Below are 16,817 nucleotides of genomic sequence, written 5' to 3' on the forward strand. Positions count from 1 at the left end.
CTAAGCCCCCTGGAAATGTTGTTGTCCACAGTTTTTTTTTTACAGACATTATGATATTGTTGCCGCTTTGTTAGTTATGTATATATATCTGTGGGTTGGTTAAAATTCAAAATGGCTGTAGAGATTTTGTAACCGTACCGTAGTCTGGATTAAATATTATTTTGTATCAAAATTTTAAAAAATGTTATGCAAGCATCTGTTGATAAATTCGCTCATTTAAGCTTATAGCAATGAGCTATTTTCATATGCCATAAATTTAACACAAGTGTCACATTGAAAATGGGAAAAATATGGATGTTGTTTATACACTCACTGTTTCAATTGTTTATTATTTCCGAAAGTTCACGTGTTCCTATTTATCAAGGAGATATATTACCTCACCATGGTCGTTGCGAACCAATTACTATTCAATATTGCCAACAAATAAGGTACAATGAGACGATTTTCCCAAACTTAATTGATCACGTTAAACAAGAAGATGCTGGATCTGAAGTTTACAGTATTTTTACTCCACTTATAAAAAATAATTGTTCACCTGATTTAAAAGCATTCCTATGTTCAGTGTATGCGCCTGTATGCACCATATTGGATACACCAATACCTCCATGTCGTCATTTATGCGAAATAGTTCAACTTGATTGCAATGAACGTGTAAAACATTTTGGATTTCAGTGGCCTGACCACTTAAACTGTTCAAAGTTTCCAGTTAAGACCGATGAAAGTGTAATGTGTTTTGGTAATAATAATGTTTCTCAGTCATCTCGTAACTTACAAGAACGAAGGCTTCCAAAGGTTGAATATAAATCTAGCATTGACAGAGATCCAACTAAGTTACATGGAGCTAAAAATTATGGGTTTGTTTGCCCAGTACAATTTAAAATACCAAAAAATTTTGACTTGGAATATTCTCTTAAAGTTGGAGATAAAGTTGAGCATGATTGTGGGGCACCCTGTAATGGAATGTTTTTCAGTAAGGATGAAAAGAACTTTGCTAGACTATGGATTGGTGTTTGGGCAACACTATGTGCATCCAGTTGCCTTTTTACAGTACTTACGTTTTTAATTGACACTGATAGATTTAGATACCCAGAAAGACCAATAATATTTCTGTCAGTATGTTACTTAATGGTAGCCACTGCATACATTATAGGATGGGGTGCTGGAGACAGTGTCAGTTGTCAAGGTCCATTTTCAATGACTGTGAGTGGAACAAAATTACCAAATATCTTGGTTATAACTCAAGGAACTAAACATGAACCATGCACAATTCTTTTCATGATTCTATATTTCTTTAGTATGGCATCCAGTATTTGGTGGGTTATATTAACACTAACTTGGTTCTTGGCAGCTGGTCTTAAATGGGGTCATGAAGCTATTGAAGCTAACTCTCAATATTTTCACTTAGCAGCTTGGGCAGTCCCTGCAGTTAAAACTATATCAATATTGGCCATGGGTAATGTTGATGGTGCGTATTATATCTACAGAGTTTTTAGGATATGTTGATTTTTTTATTTTAATAGTTATCTTTGTACGTTGCAGGGGATGTCTTATCAGGAGTATGCTATGTTGGATTATGGGATGCTGAAGCTCTTAGAGGATTTGTTTTGGTCCCTCTATGTGCTTATTTAGTATTGGGAACCATATTTCTACTTGCAGGATTTGTTTCTTTGTTTAGGATAAGAACTGTCATGAAACATGATGGAACAAAAACAGATAAGCTTGAGAAGCTAATGATTCGTATAGGCATTTTTGGTGTTCTCTACACAGTGCCAGCCCTTATTGTTATAGCATGTTTGTTCTATGAACAGGCTCATTTTAATTCATGGATGGTAACTTGGCATCGTGATATGTGCTCTTCTCCGAAATACTCAATTCCTTGTCCATTCACGAAGCAGGAAGCAGATAGACCAAAATTTGAAATGTTTATCATAAAATATTTAATGACAATGATTGTTGGGATAACATCTAGTTTTTGGATCTGGTCAAGTAAAACTATAGTGACATGGCGCCAATTTTTTGACAAACTTAAGGGAAGGCGTGTTGAAGCATATGTATGATTAAGTCTATTAGCATTACAATTTAAACCTAGGTCATATCCAAACAAATACCTGATATTTCATGTAATATTTTTTTCAGATCTCTGGTGTAGTTAAATTTTAATTAAGAACCTATTATTACATATTATTGGCCATACTATTTTAGCTCTCTATGTGCTCAGTGGTTTAGTATTATTTTAAAAACATATGTTCTTAACTGTTTTATTAATTGAAAGTAGCTAAATAAGTTGAGATTAAATATAAGGCTGATATTGTAAATATTATTTTATGAACTTAATTTTTACATATTTTTGAATCTTTTAAGATCAATTTTTACGTATGTACCTCTAAATAAATATAAATATTTTTGCATTTGATTTCTTTTATTTGCACAGCAGTCTTAGCATGACTCCTCATTCATCAATGTGAAATGTAATTTTTTTGTCTGCTGACATTCCATACAAATTTTATTTACTTGTACAAGTATTCTAACTGAACACTATTGCCTTGTGGCTCAAGCATGTGACTCTCAACCCTGGACATTCTTGTGTTTTATTTGTACATTTAAAACTGCATTTTGTATGGCAAAAAAACTGATTGTGTATTGACAGTGTATTTCAGGCACAAAATGTTAATCACCTACCTGCCCATGAAAAAATATTAGGAATCCGATACAGAAATCTGGGGCCAAGACTAAGGTCTTTATATATTATTACATAGAGCCTGATCCCTTAATTCTCTCTTTATTTTCAATACCATGAAGAAAATATATATTATGTATGAACAAGTTGTTGCCTAGAATATTGATTCTATAGAAGTTTAAGTATGTATTTCTAAAATCTTGAAAGAAGCCAATAATTGTTGTGTGGTTAAAGTGTGTAGGCATATTTGACAAAAGCTCTTAGTGGGATTTTTTTACCTACACAAAATCTCTATCAAATCTTAATCACCTTAACAAATTAGAAAATACTACAAGATATCATTTTATAAACTTCATCAATTACATATGGGTTATTGTATCAATGATATCTAGCATTTTAATCATTCTATCCACAATGAACCTGGCCAAATAAGGATTTTCACGATACTTACACCTTTTTAATCAACATTTAATTGAACTAATTAAGCAAAAAGAAAACCACAATCTAATTAAGTGTACTTTATTAACTTAATTAATTATATAGCTATTAGAATGAGGAATTATGTATGGTACAGTAATGAAATGAATTGTTTAAATGCATCCCAATTCACATAGAAATTAACAATCGGCAGTTCAATACATACCCTTATAACTATAATAAACTTAATTCAAAATAAGAGTTGTGTACTGTATAAGATTGTTAATCATATTACCACCAAATATAAATTCACTCACACCTTAAATATTTTATTCCAGTGACAGTCTTAAATATTTACAATTAAGCCCTAGTGTATTTTCCCCAGATGTGTAGCATAAAAACGGATGCAATGAATAGAAGAGACATAACCAACACTGGTACTGGACCTCTGAAAACACAAATTAAATCCATTACAATGACAATAGACCAAGTTTAACAAAAAAGAAAATGTGAGCTTTATGGAAAATATATGTCTGATGACAAATACTCAAAATATGTTTGTTTTTGTACTGTAAACCTCAATATTGTAATAAAATGGATAACATTTAGTAAAATATTTATTACTTACAAGTGTATTAAATAGGAATAACAAAATCACAAAAAAAAATCCTATAAGAATTCATAGTAATTTTTTGTCATATAACCCCAGTAATGAAACTTACACTTTAACGCCAGGTGAATCATCAGTGTAAAAGCGCCACATGCCACCAGAGCCTGCGCCGGTAGTTCGGCTTCGAGCAGCAGTTGTTGTAGTAGTAGTCTTTCTTTGACGTACAGTACCACCACTTGAAGCTCTTGGAGCTATTGAGGCTTTGCTTGGTGAACGACTACCTGATCCCACCGACGTAGAACTCGGAGCAGCAGGCTGAAAAGATTAGCAGTATATAATATTATTATCAGTTTGTTATAAATTATAAATCATTTTATCTAAACAACAAAAACGCTCTAAACACTTACCATTGTTTTGCTATGTAGGTTGGTTGTAAGGTATAACAAAATTACCAAAAAGTTTTCGAAAGTAAATTCAAAAGACCTACTATCGAGTTGGCAGTCCACTGAATTTTTTTTTTGAATTACGAGCTACACGTAGTTACACTTTTGACACGTTGTCACATCATTGTCATATATATAATGAAATGCCATTGGAGTAGAAATTAGTATTGCCAGGATATAATTTTATATAAAATTATTCAATAAAATTGAAATAGTATTAAAATTAACAATATCTGTAATATAATATGTTATTACGAACAGTAAGGAATTTTCTATGACTTCCCGAATAAATATCCCTCATACAGGTCACTCGCATCTTTTATCTTCATCATCAATTAAACTTGTCTGAAATATTCCTTTCATCTTAAATACTTTTGCTATTTTTTCACAAAACCTTCCTTTCATTTATTCATAAAAATCATAATATTATGATTATCTTTTATAGAGCCGCCAAATAATATTTTCTGTTTGAAGTTTGTTGACATATTTGACAGCACTCAAGACTAGATTGTGACTTGAGATTTGAATTAAATATGGTTCTGAGAGTTGAGATAATCACAACACAGAGTATTCTATGAATAATTCAGTAGCTCTTTAAGGTTACGTCATATGTAAACTAGAAAGTTTAAACATTATTATTGTTTCTAGTTCCGTTATGTTAAATAGGTTTACGGTGTTTATTAGGGATTTGCATTCTTTAGTAAAACTATCAACAAGTAGAATGAATATAGATAAATGTTACTTTAGGCATATACCTAGTGAAGATAAAATAGATATAACTTTTTTGTTAAAAGTTAAAGAAACGATACGACAGTTTAATTTAAATCGGAACAGTTCAGAAGTAGTACAAAACTTATGCTCTCGTATAGGGGTCAATGTTCAAAAAGCAGTAAATAAAAAACTGAAGAAGAAAGATTCTAAAGAAGATATTAGTATTGAAGTTCAAATTTTTAATAATAATGGTGATGTGGTCACTTACACTTATACATGCATAGAACTGTTTCAATTACCAGGTCCTATGAAGATGAAAATCTCTGATCACCTTTATGATATAGTATTTAATTCACCATGGGTCCAGAATTTTAATTTACCAAAAAGCATTCTAGTAGGTTTTCCTGTATACCCTGAGCATTTAGAATCAAACTATATGGATATGGAATTAAGTGATTTCAATTGGTATAGAGGAAAAGTCATAAATGAAAAAGGGAATTCCATAATTGACAGCCATGTTAAATGGGATTTTATTAAAAAATCTTTTAATTACACTCCAGTTTCTAAGGATATTGGAATGAAATTAAAATTAGAATGTATACCAAGTGAGTAACCATATTAGAATGATAACTAAATCCATTATTTATGTAAATAATATTGTATTTATTTAATTTTAGAAAACTCTTTAATGTCCGGGCCCAGTGTTGAAGTAATATCAAAACATTTTGTACAAGCTGGTCCTGGCCCATGCCCTTTCGAATTGAGACATTTCTTTACCAAAGATAGATTAGAAGATAAAAGGTATTCAAATCACTATGTATAACAACTATAATTGTATATTGTGTTATATTTAAATAAATCTAATATAAATTTTTGCCACAACATAAAATATTCTTAAAGATGTAATAATATATAACATGATTTTATTTTCAGTTTTCGTTGTGTGACATACAACATATTAGCTGATCTATATTGTGATTCTGATTATACAAGAACAGTGTTACATCCATATTGCCCATCATATGCATTAGAAATTGATTATCGAAAACAATTAATATTAAAGGAACTAACAGGTGGGTTTGTATTTGCTATACAATTAATGTCTCATATTGCTTGGTTTTAGATAAAATTGCTGTATTAGTGACAACTTATCTGTTTGTTTTTTACTCCTAAATTTAGTATAGAAGTATGAAACCTAAGTCCATTTAAATCATAAATTATATAGAATAATTTTTCTTTGTTGTGTTGCAGGATATAATGCTGATATAATTTGCTTGCAAGAAGTGGATAACAAAATTTTTGACTATTCTTTAAGCTGTGTATTACAAATGGATGGCTTTAATGGCTTATTTTACAAAAAAGGAAAGTCTGTTGCTGAAGGGCTTGCCTGTTTTTATAGAGAAAATAGATTCAGGTATGAATATTTGTCAAATTTAATTGCTTGACAAATTTAATCAAACCTCATTTTGTGTTAAGTAATATAGCTTTAGTTTTATAATGCAATAAAATAAATAATGATTGGTTTTTAAACTGAAACATAGTTTATAATTGATTTAAATATTTTTATAACATGAATGTCCACTTGAGATTTTATTATATTATAATTTAAACCTGTATGAATCACCTTGACATCTCAATCTATATATGTTGAGATCAATATATTATTCAAGGACTATTTTTGTTTAATTACTTTTTTTATAAAAGGTTGGACAAAAAAGTGAATTTTTAAAAATTTCTCTGATCAAAAAGTACAGTGTGACATTTTTCAAAATTGAACATGATAATTGCAATAATATATTCTTGATTCCAGATGTCTAGGAGATGATCAAATTCTCCTGTCAACTGCAGTACAAACTGAATCTTATTTACAACATATTTGGGATGCAGTTCAAAATAATGATGAATTAAAAAAACGGCTCTTAGACCGATCAACGGTAGCAAGTGCTACATTCTTACAGTCCTGTGATAATGAAAATGAAATAATTATTGTTGGTAATACACATTTGTATTTTCATCCAGATGCAGATCACATTCGACTAATTCAGGGTGGAATAATTATTTATTGGTTGAAGAATATTCAATATAAATTAAAGGCACAGGTAAGTTTAAATGAATGGAAAAAAAAATCATTCTATTCATAATATACAGTAATTTAGAGGCACAGGTACGGGTAGCATAGGTTTATCATCTCATTGACATTGACATGGTACGTAATATCAATCCTTCATACAAGTCCTTTCGAACAATCCCATTCGAACACAACGTCGTGTTTTTCATTGATTCTCTTCTCTAGGTGTTTCTTTAAATTATTACTATTATTGTACAACTATTCCAGTTTAATCTAGTCAAACTTGTAACCATACTGTCTCCTTGTATTAACCCGAATATTTTATTTATGCTCTCAAACAACATGAAATCAAACACTTATGAATAATGCAAGAATGTGCAAGCATGCGTGATATTAACATGAGAACATTAATAACAGAAACTTCTTCCCTATCAAAGCAGACTGCAAATCCTGAGGGGACTCTTTGTATCGAAGAAGTTGCCTGGGTTCAAGCGTCCGCGAATGTACAAAAAACAATTTAAAGTCGCAAAATTGCTATTAGGAATATAACAATGCAAAAGAAAATAATAACTAACAATGCCATACTGCCAAACAGACTTGGCGAAAGGTCTCTATGGAGTTGCACGGTCCACGAAGTCATTGTTAATTACAGTTTTATTCTCCGAAACAATCTGTTCACAGGACCATTAAACGATGCGAACAAATGCGAGCCAAGCGTGTATAAATTTTAAATGACTTTTGGTTTTCAGTATCCTGATAAGAGGATATCAATGATAGTTTGTGGTGACTTTAATAGTGATCCTCTATCTGGAATTTATAAACTATACACTACAGGATATGCTCCCAGTACTTTACCTGACTGGAAATCAAGTAAGCCAGCAAAGATTTTTTTTTGGCAATATTTTTTTCTTATGGGACTGACATTATTTGGCTGATACTTTAGTATTGTTTTAAAATTTGATTTAGCAAAACATATTTAAAGATACAATTATTGTAAACTAATATGGTCCCATATTTATTTATTAATTTATATTTTTACGAGTCTAAAAATTAAATTAAAAATTAGAAAAAGTACTAATAAATAATTTTTAACCTAAATTTATTTCTAGATACAGGTATGTTACAGTTTCTAAAGATATATTCTTAGATAACATCGAATCTCGTTTAAAGGTGTTATTTTAATTCATAATTTGTTATATTTAGACTCTAAATGTTACCCTACGTCATGACAATGAATTTTATTGAAAATCTTATCTTAAAATGTTTATGTCCACAGACACTGAACAAGCCATAACGGGTCTTAGTCTCGAACAACCAATTCTTCTAGGCAGTGCGTGTGGAACACCACAATACACAAATTTTACTGCAGGATTTGCTGAATGTCTTGACTATATTTATTACGATATAAATAATCTGGAAGTTGAACAGGTATGTGAATTGATTTTCTTTTACGTGCACAAAGCGGGTGAGTGAGACAACAACCCGAATAAAACGCGGGGATTCCCCGGGCATAGATAGTCCGTGCCTTGTTTGCAATGAATTAGATCAAACGAAGATGCGCGTTTACATTGCTTTTTTAATGCGCGAAATTTGAAAAGTATCGTTATATCGGCAAACCCAATGTATCGCCGATATTAAATTTTAAAGCAATGGCTGTGGTAATGACTACACTTTAAATGATCATGTTGTTTCAGGTCGTGCCTTTTCCAAGCGTTGAAGAATTAAATGCTCATATAGCACTACCGAGTATAGTATTTCCGTCTGATCACATAGCTGTAGTGTCAGATTTGAAGTTTAAATAATATTTTTATTACAATAATAAAAATCAATAATAAAATGTTGAATTTACAGCTTTTAATTGTACCAAGAATTAAATTATATGGCTTACGTTACTTCTCTCTGACGTTATTTATATACAATATAATTTTTCCATACATTACTATTATTTATTTATTAAGTCATAAGTCCATATGGTTGTTAGTTACAATATTGTCCTAAATAATATTTTAGTATGTTGGCTTTTAAATTAATAACACCTAACCACCACAAAACCACTTACACAGTATTTTACCGTGCACTGCAGTCCATTGACAGTCAATTAATCCATGTAAGGACAATACAACGTTCCCGCTATTACCGCCGTCATGCTGTTAGGGCTGCCACGCACGCGCCTTACCAGCAATACAACGTATCGTAGGGTAAAAATTGTGCACACCTGCACAACCATAAATAATTGCATGCATGACCTTTTTAATTAATTTTACTTAAAGTAGCTTTGTGCAAGTCGACCCTAGTATTTTTTGCTTTATGATTTTTATATAGATTTGTATTCAAAATTGGAAAAAAATACAATATATTATATAGGTACATAGTCTGTGACAGTTAGGCCTTATCACACTGCATGAGGGAACTCAATAGTGAGAGTGAGTCTTTCTGGCGCGAGTCAAAGAACGCGATGGGCCAAGGCGAGAGAAGCAACTACTACTACATAATAAGGACGTGCGCGTTTTTTTTATAATGACAGAATAGAGTAACGACTCCTGTACCGCTTTTATGAAATTATTCCAAATCAATATTTAGGAATGTGGAATCGGATAAACGAAGAATAAAATATACCTATATAGCACTACCAAGTAAGGGTTTCAACGTGCGACTCTCATCCCTGCACGGCACATCACATCACTGCCGGGCACGTAGGTTTGGTAAAGACTTTATGTCTAAGTGCGCTTCTAACACTCGCTTATACGGTAAAGGAAAACAATGTGAGAAAATCGGCATGCCTTAGAGCCAAAAAGTCGATGGAGTGTATCGGGCTCAGAAGGTTGCTCACGTGCTGGCCTATTAGAAACAATATCAAACTTAAGTAGCGATCGCTATCACTCCAATCTCGTCAGTCGTCCATCGTAACCACCTATAAGCTCCACTCGCCAAGACTCGTGTCGAATGCCTCTAGGCGCCTCACGAGTGTGGAGGCTATCTGTCTGTTGATTAACTAACTGTCGTAAATTATAATTCTGCAAAATCTTCAGTTTATATATTTTTATGCAATTATTTAGGATACATCAATATTAATGTCTCATGGTTAAAATAAATCTTTATTCTCGAAATAACTAAATCAGTCAATCAATCACTTTTAAACATTATTATGTCTAGGTACAACTACTGAACCGATTGTAAAACAAAATGGGTCTGTTTCCTAAGGGTAAGTCTGACAACCCGTACACCATAGATGTGTTGGATTTTTTGTCGGGAACATAATTTGCGCTAAGTTTAGTTTCTGGCTCTCCGCCCTCTTGTTGACGGGCTCAATAAATAATTATTGGTAATTCGGCGTATTCTTTGTTAGAAAATGATAGATGTGACTCATTTGTGATAATTTTATCCCCTATAAAATAAGTTATAAAAATTCAACATCGAAGTATATGTATAAATCAATTGTTTCTTCGGATTTATGAAATCGATTAAACATTGGTTATTTATCAGTATTAGAACAACAATTATCGATACAAATTTAAATGCGAGGCGAAATACGATATAATTTGAATAGTTTTTCCACTAAAATACCTTAAAAAGAAAGAAAAATTGGTTTGAACTTGTCTTGCACTTTATTTAAATCATAACAATAAAACGATTCTAAGCTCTCTAACAATGCATAATGTACTTATTTCATAGAAGCTGAAAAAATAAGTGATAACAAAGCAAGTAGGCGGAAACTAAACTTAAATCGTTCTTTAAAATTTCCATAAAATTAATGTTTATTTATTACTCGAGTGCCATCTATCGGCACTATGTAAACTCACACTCGTCACTCTGATCACGCGGTATTTGAGAATGTATTTAAATTAATTAAAAAAAAGTGAGTACTATAACTATCATAAAGGCAAACTTTATACCAAAAAATGTTTTTCTTTTAGTTGTTATACATAACTAACTAAAAAATCATAAAATACATTTTAGGACACAAAACAATTTTTTTTACTAGAATCGAGTAATATTTAATGTGATAGTTGTATCCCATGTTGATCGAATTCGGATTCGCCAGTCAAAAGGATATTTTGAAAAAAGATGCTTCTAATTGCTACCTAAAGCAACTCTCAAGGTACTCTTCGTGAATAACTTGCACAGGAATATAATGGTAAGGATACAATCCTGCAATATACCACAGTTTTCAACCACAAAATGGTACAAAAGACACTTAAAGTACTTTACGCACGTTGGGCGACGGTGTTATTGTCAGTCTCAGACTTAAGTAACTGACAATCAGACAAGTAATCATCTCTAATTCGCCTTAAGTAGCTACTAACTGTAACCTGTTGGAAGGTATGGAAGGCTTTAGACGTTTAATCATTAATAAAATATAATAAACTAATATGCTATGATTCAGTTTTTCTAGCTGCTGTGTTTGCAGTCTGTAGTCTACTACTCTGTGATTTGTGATTGCACGGAGACTATTTCATGTAAAGTTTAGATTTTTATAAATCATAAGAAAAATTATCAAAGAATTCGCAATACTTAAGAGTAAGTTATTACATACATACAGTACATATTTTGAAATTATTTTTTTATAGTCACTTTGCACTATAGTTATGTTGCACTGCTGAATTTCCATAAACAATTTTACCTTTTATTTAAGTTTGTTGATACTAGTAAGTTTATTAAGCAACGCAATTTAAATCGTAGTCTTTGTTAGTACGGTCGTCAGTTCATTGTTTTGACTTTTAATTCAAGGTCGGTTTGGATTAAACAATTAAACAATAAACAAGCTTTAAAATGTTAAAGGTGTACTCCAGGATAAATCAAAACTTTTATCCTCAAAAACATCTACCCAATACATATTTTGGTAAGCCCATTTTTAATCTATTACTGTAATTTAGTTCTTTTTGCGTACTTGTAATGAAGGTTACATTTATTGTATATTCTATTTAGCAGTGTTAATCTGGTTTTAAATATTTTTAATAGGTGGTAGCTGCATACTTGGAAAAACTATTCACAATACAATATCGGTAAGGTTTCCCCAAGTTGCTGCTCTAAAGTTGCCTACAAATGTTGTCAATATTAATGCAACAGAAATGGGAAGATTTTCCCCTCTTCGGGAGCGTGATATCTCAGGTCCCGTTATAAATGCTTACAGTGATAAGCTTAACATGAAAATTGATATCACTGTACAGTCAGATCCTTATGTAAACAAATACGATTGCCGTGGAGCTGTGAGTTTGTCTTCATCAATGCAAAGTAATGTGCCAAGTCCATTTAGTGGCAACCACACTCACTTGGGTATGCCAGGTTCCCAGTGGGGCCAAGGATATAAGTATTTATCTGATAACCTTCAAAGTGCTCATTATCTCACTCTCCGAAATGAATATCGAGGCATTATTGGAGGTACATAATTTTAAAAAAGTTACATTTACAAACTATGTTTAATTACTTTTTTATGGCATATAATCATTTGTTGACTGACATTAAGTGCCCTTAATAATTGGACCTTATTTTTACAAAGCATAGCAATTGGAACAAGAAAAATGAGTTCAAATGCAAGTGATACATTAAGTGCTAAGGATAAGTTAAAAAAAGCTGTTAAGGATTATGGTGCTACCGTGATTGTATTTCATGTGTCAATCTCGCTTATGTCCTTGGGAATTTGTTATGTGCTGGTCTCCAGGTATAGATATATTTTTTGTTTTACCCCATATATATTTAATATAAGTGATAAAAAATTTGCCAGTTTTTGATTCCAAAACTATTCAGTTAAAGTTAAATATAAAAGTGTGAGTATGTGTTCACATAAAAGCTGTTATATGTCTAAAATACTAGACATAATCATAGATTTTCTTTTCTCCTTTGGCAATTGGCAATTTATATATACATTCTATTTGAACAAAGTTTCACCACCACTTTAGTAGTACACATAGTAGTACAAGTTTAACTTCTAATTTTACAAAATAGAACATCACAAAAGTCATATCAATCAGTCACATTAATTAGGGATTCAGTGTTGATGAAATCTTAAGTTACAAGTGTAATTGAGAGTGCTAAAATTAATTCATTTATGGGAAAAATTTAGTATATTGAATTTGACATATGAGAGTCTCGGAATCTTTAGAAGAACTAAATTTTGAAAATTTTAAGTTAATAAATAAAAAAAATATCATTTTATCTTGTTTATTTCAGTGGTGTGGACTTAGTGGCTGTGATGAAATATTTTAATATTGAAGAGGGAAAACTATCAAATATGATTACATCCAATGCAGGGACTTTTGTAATTGCTTACGCTATTCACAAAGTTTTAGCACCTGCCAGAATAGGCATCACATTGACATCAACACCTTTTATTGTACGATACTTAAGAAATAAGGGTATTTTAAAGGCAACAAATGTAAACAAAGGTGGTGGTAACTAATATCTTTTGTAATACGTGTAATGCAACTGTAATCATTTCAATATTAAATGTAACATCTTCATCAACTAGAAATCAAGATTTTGATTTTTTTATTATTTATTTTACGTTTAAAATGCCAATAAATATTTTCATATAATTATTCTTGTTTTTTTTAATTTGTAATCTATTGTTATTTATTTTACCACACAATATGATCTGCGAAACATTATTTTCCAAACAATTGCATATTTAATTTCAGCAAAAGTAACAATTTTTTTCATTATAAAAAGCTGGGCCAATTAAGAAACGAATACTCTTTTTTTTGTATAATATGTACTTAATCACTGAATGCATACTTAAATATAAATAAATAGTGACTTGATGTACAAAAAGTAACATTAGAGAAGAGATACATATTAAATTTAACAATGTTACACCTATTAGGACAACCCCTTGAGGTTCACTCAGTTACTAGGGGTACCACAAAGACTATCAAGGCAAGATAAAACTCTTATCCATTGCATAATCACTTGCATTCAATTCAAGTAAGAAAAATAGTCTTCAAGTAGAAGACTAGTTGGATATTATTTACAAAAACTAATCGGTAGTGAAATAGTTTTCCTCTTTGAAGATTAGCGGAACTGGTGATTTATAGCTGATTAATTTGTAAAATAAATAACACAAAACCAGGTCCATGTTATCATTAAGAACCGTTAAAACTAGTTTGGCATAGAATTCCTAAAATGTACAGTTAGCGGTCAACGATCGCGTATGCTCCCAATGTGTATGGTCTTGAGATTTTAAAAGTTTTACATTTTATTTTTAAATAAGAACATCTAGAAACAAGCACGTTTAAAAAGAACTTGTTGCTGGCCTTGACAAACCAGTCGCTGTTTTAAATTCATATAAGAAACTTGAAATGAAACGAATTATGATGATGATCAGCAAATCCAATCTGAGGTATCAGTTCACAAGGTATCATTTATTTCTTAACATTAGGCTTGTTAGTTTGCTCTTTACAGTTGTTTAGAATAGCAGTACTTGCTCCGTCTGATTATGTAACGTAGAAAACTATAAAAACGACTAACAAAATAAATATAAATTTGTTATGTACCCAGAATTCCTAATAGTCAGAAGACATTTAGTATTTTTTCATAAGAAAAAATCATAACTTATCATAATTAATCAGCGTCATCAGGCACTATCATTTAGTAGGTAGACGGATAAACATGTTCTATCAAAATTATTTAAGGGATGCTGCAACAATAGAAATTCACAATAAAAATCGTAGAAACGTGTCGTCGTATCGTGTATCGCACAAATTTCAAATTTGTCCTTATTAAATATAACCACCTAACGAATTACTACCCTAATCCCTACTAACAACCTGCTTCTGCTTACTCCACAAGTTATATAGACCCCTCGTTCTATAAATAACAAGAACATTCAGCTAGAAAGTATCGTTAGTAAGCAAATTTTGAAATTATTTAATTGTTGTAGATTTCCCAGCAAGTAACTATGGCTTCAAATATCAACGATGAAGGACAACAATTAGCTTGCGCTATAAACAGCTGGTAAGATAATATTATACTGCGTATTTACATTGCACTCCTTGCATATGCTGGCGCAAGTCGCAGATGAGAGCTACTAGTGGTTAGTGAAGCATTATAATTGATACATGTAATATGGTAGGTATTTTTAATATTATTCTCCAACTCAAAAAAACAGCACTACACACGCACTACGTTTCTTTGTTTCCAGGTTCGAGGTCGATTTTATGTTCTTATAATTATACCTACCTACTCATACTTATCATACAAGTAACTTGTAAACGTTATATCGGACGTTGTGACACGGCGAGTGTTAAGGTTTTATTATATTTTTGTATTAAAAATCAACGTCATTAAGTGTAGAACTTAAGATAACAAATGTCAAATACCTAACCAAATGTTTCTCGAGTAAACATCTCCATTTATTCGTTTAGTTTTGATAAGATACTTTCGCTCTTTGTTACTATATTCGTGATAGTAATTAAATAATAGCCACAAAGTGTGTTTATACTGTCCATAACTAATTTAAAAATGTATTCTAAATTACTAATAGCGTTTTTTATGAGTAGTATAGGTATTCGTTGTGATAACAGGTAAGATTTAACTAGTATCACTTTAGCACCTTTCTCTGTAATTTAGCATCAGATCTTATAAAACATCATCCATCATCTTTTCAGTTATAAGTACTATTAGTGCATATTACATACTAAACTATTTAGTTTTGTGTAGACTAATATACTTAGAATGGTGTGTTGAATGCAATATTTTGCATATACAGTTCATACCTTTGTGCCTCGTAAAGCTTATTTTTATTAGATATGAGGGGTCATCTATTTATCCTAAAATATTTGTAAAAACATACGCACTTACGTCAGAGCAGATAAAATCGGAGTTAAATTATTCTCATTAAAAAAAACTTGGCTCATGTTCAATCAACAATGATTTTGTAATTTAACAAAACAAATCAGACGATGATGATAATCATGAGAGAATTTAAGATGCTCATAAAATTTTATTCGCTAAACCTAATATCTCGTCAATAACATCTTTTTTTCAACAGCAATATTACATCACCAGAAGGACAGTTCCTATTCGATTTTACTAAAGATGACAACGTATACGACTGGCAAGAACAATCGGACACCGTACGAAGTGTAGGAATGTCAAAAGCCGTTTTTGTTTTACACCAGAATACCCAGTTTCGAAGAGCAATTTTTTTTGCTCTACTGAATCCACAGTTGAACGGGGCAGGGTTCGCTGGAATTCGTGCCCTCGGATATCACGACCTAACGCAGTACACGAAACTTCAAGTACAATGCCGTGGTCAGGGACAGTTCAATGGATTTAAAATTGTTTTGAGACACAAAGGATTAAACAATGAACCTAACTACTCATTTGAACAATATTTTCAGGTGTGTCTATTGCAGTATGAACTTTAAAAAAAATTTAATTATGAAGTTAGTTGCTTATCATTACTAGTGTTTACAAATTCATTTTTAGGCACCCAAGGACGAGTTTGCTGTGAAAACCCTACCATTTTCGGAATTTAAAGCATATTACAGAGGAAAGAGAGTAAATAATAATGAGACCTTGGACTTATCACAAATAACTAGTATCGGAATTCAAATGTATGGAGGAGTGTACCAACCAGTGAAGCAGAAAGGACCAGCTACTTTAGAAGTAGACTGGATAAGAGCTGTATAATAAATCGATTTTACATGCAATTTATTGCGTTTTATGTTTAACCGACCTAAAAAGGAGGTTATTAGTTTGACCTGTTAATCTGATACTGTTGAATTTAAATCTATTTAGAATTCATTAAGTGTCCTAAATTTCGATTCATTGTCATGTGTGACAACAAGACATATAGAAATTATACTTTCTTATTAGAATCGTGTATATACTTATTATGTATTTATATATTTCTCATTAGGTCATCAAAACCAATTTAGTATTTCGTAATAT

The 16,817-nt window shown here is 31.3% G+C and overlaps 5 protein-coding genes across 6 annotated transcripts; 4 read left to right on the forward strand and 1 right to left on the reverse strand.

Annotated features, from left to right (window-relative positions):
• Nucleotides 1-82: 82 nt before the first annotated feature.
• Nucleotides 83-2,378, forward strand: LOC123712540 (frizzled-7). The gene is made up of 2 exons (XM_045665693.1): nucleotides 83-1,465; nucleotides 1,540-2,378. Exons 1-2 carry the CDS (start codon nucleotides 280-282, stop codon nucleotides 2,055-2,057), a joined length of 1,704 nt encoding a protein of 567 aa, XP_045521649.1. The 5' UTR covers nucleotides 83-279; the 3' UTR covers nucleotides 2,058-2,378.
• An 802-nt stretch (nucleotides 2,379-3,180) lies between these two features.
• On the reverse strand, nucleotides 3,181-4,271 carry LOC123711862 (protein transport protein Sec61 subunit beta). The gene is made up of 3 exons (XM_045664704.1): nucleotides 4,112-4,271; nucleotides 3,817-4,019; nucleotides 3,181-3,542 (listed from the first exon to the last, which is right to left on the reverse strand). The coding sequence occupies exons 1-3, from the start codon at nucleotides 4,112-4,114 to the stop codon at nucleotides 3,455-3,457; spliced, it is 294 nt and encodes a 97-aa protein (XP_045520660.1). The 5' UTR covers nucleotides 4,115-4,271; the 3' UTR covers nucleotides 3,181-3,454.
• A 432-nt stretch (nucleotides 4,272-4,703) lies between these two features.
• LOC123712406 (2',5'-phosphodiesterase 12) lies at nucleotides 4,704-8,822 on the forward strand. The gene is made up of 8 exons (XM_045665484.1): nucleotides 4,704-5,463; nucleotides 5,536-5,659; nucleotides 5,792-5,931; nucleotides 6,110-6,272; nucleotides 6,669-6,957; nucleotides 7,676-7,796; nucleotides 8,203-8,354; nucleotides 8,621-8,822. Exons 1-8 carry the CDS (start codon nucleotides 4,803-4,805, stop codon nucleotides 8,726-8,728), a joined length of 1,758 nt encoding a protein of 585 aa, XP_045521440.1. The 5' UTR covers nucleotides 4,704-4,802; the 3' UTR covers nucleotides 8,729-8,822.
• A 2,483-nt stretch (nucleotides 8,823-11,305) lies between these two features.
• LOC123711854 lies at nucleotides 11,306-13,462 on the forward strand. Its single transcript, XM_045664694.1, has 5 exons — nucleotides 11,306-11,444; nucleotides 11,655-11,766; nucleotides 11,886-12,305; nucleotides 12,429-12,585; nucleotides 13,095-13,462. The coding sequence occupies exons 2-5, from the start codon at nucleotides 11,697-11,699 to the stop codon at nucleotides 13,321-13,323; spliced, it is 876 nt and encodes a 291-aa protein (XP_045520650.1). The 5' UTR covers nucleotides 11,306-11,444; nucleotides 11,655-11,696; the 3' UTR covers nucleotides 13,324-13,462.
• Nucleotides 13,463-14,575: 1,113 nt separating this feature from the next.
• Nucleotides 14,576-16,576, forward strand: LOC123711855. 2 transcript variants are annotated; one of them, XM_045664696.1, is made up of 3 exons: nucleotides 14,576-14,876; nucleotides 15,913-16,264; nucleotides 16,353-16,576. In XM_045664696.1, exons 1-3 carry the CDS (start codon nucleotides 14,821-14,823, stop codon nucleotides 16,554-16,556), a joined length of 612 nt encoding a protein of 203 aa, XP_045520652.1. In that variant the 5' UTR covers nucleotides 14,576-14,820; the 3' UTR covers nucleotides 16,557-16,576. The 2 variants fall into 2 exon arrangements, with proteins under 2 accessions (XP_045520652.1, XP_045520651.1); XM_045664695.1 differs by lacking the exon at nucleotides 14,576-14,876 and adding an exon at nucleotides 15,177-15,445.
• The last annotated feature ends 241 nt before the right edge of the window (nucleotides 16,577-16,817 follow it).

Source organism: Pieris brassicae, chromosome 7 (assembly GCF_905147105.1).
Source record: "Pieris brassicae chromosome 7, ilPieBrab1.1, whole genome shotgun sequence".
Lineage (NCBI taxonomy): Eukaryota > Metazoa > Arthropoda > Insecta > Lepidoptera > Pieridae > Pieris > Pieris brassicae.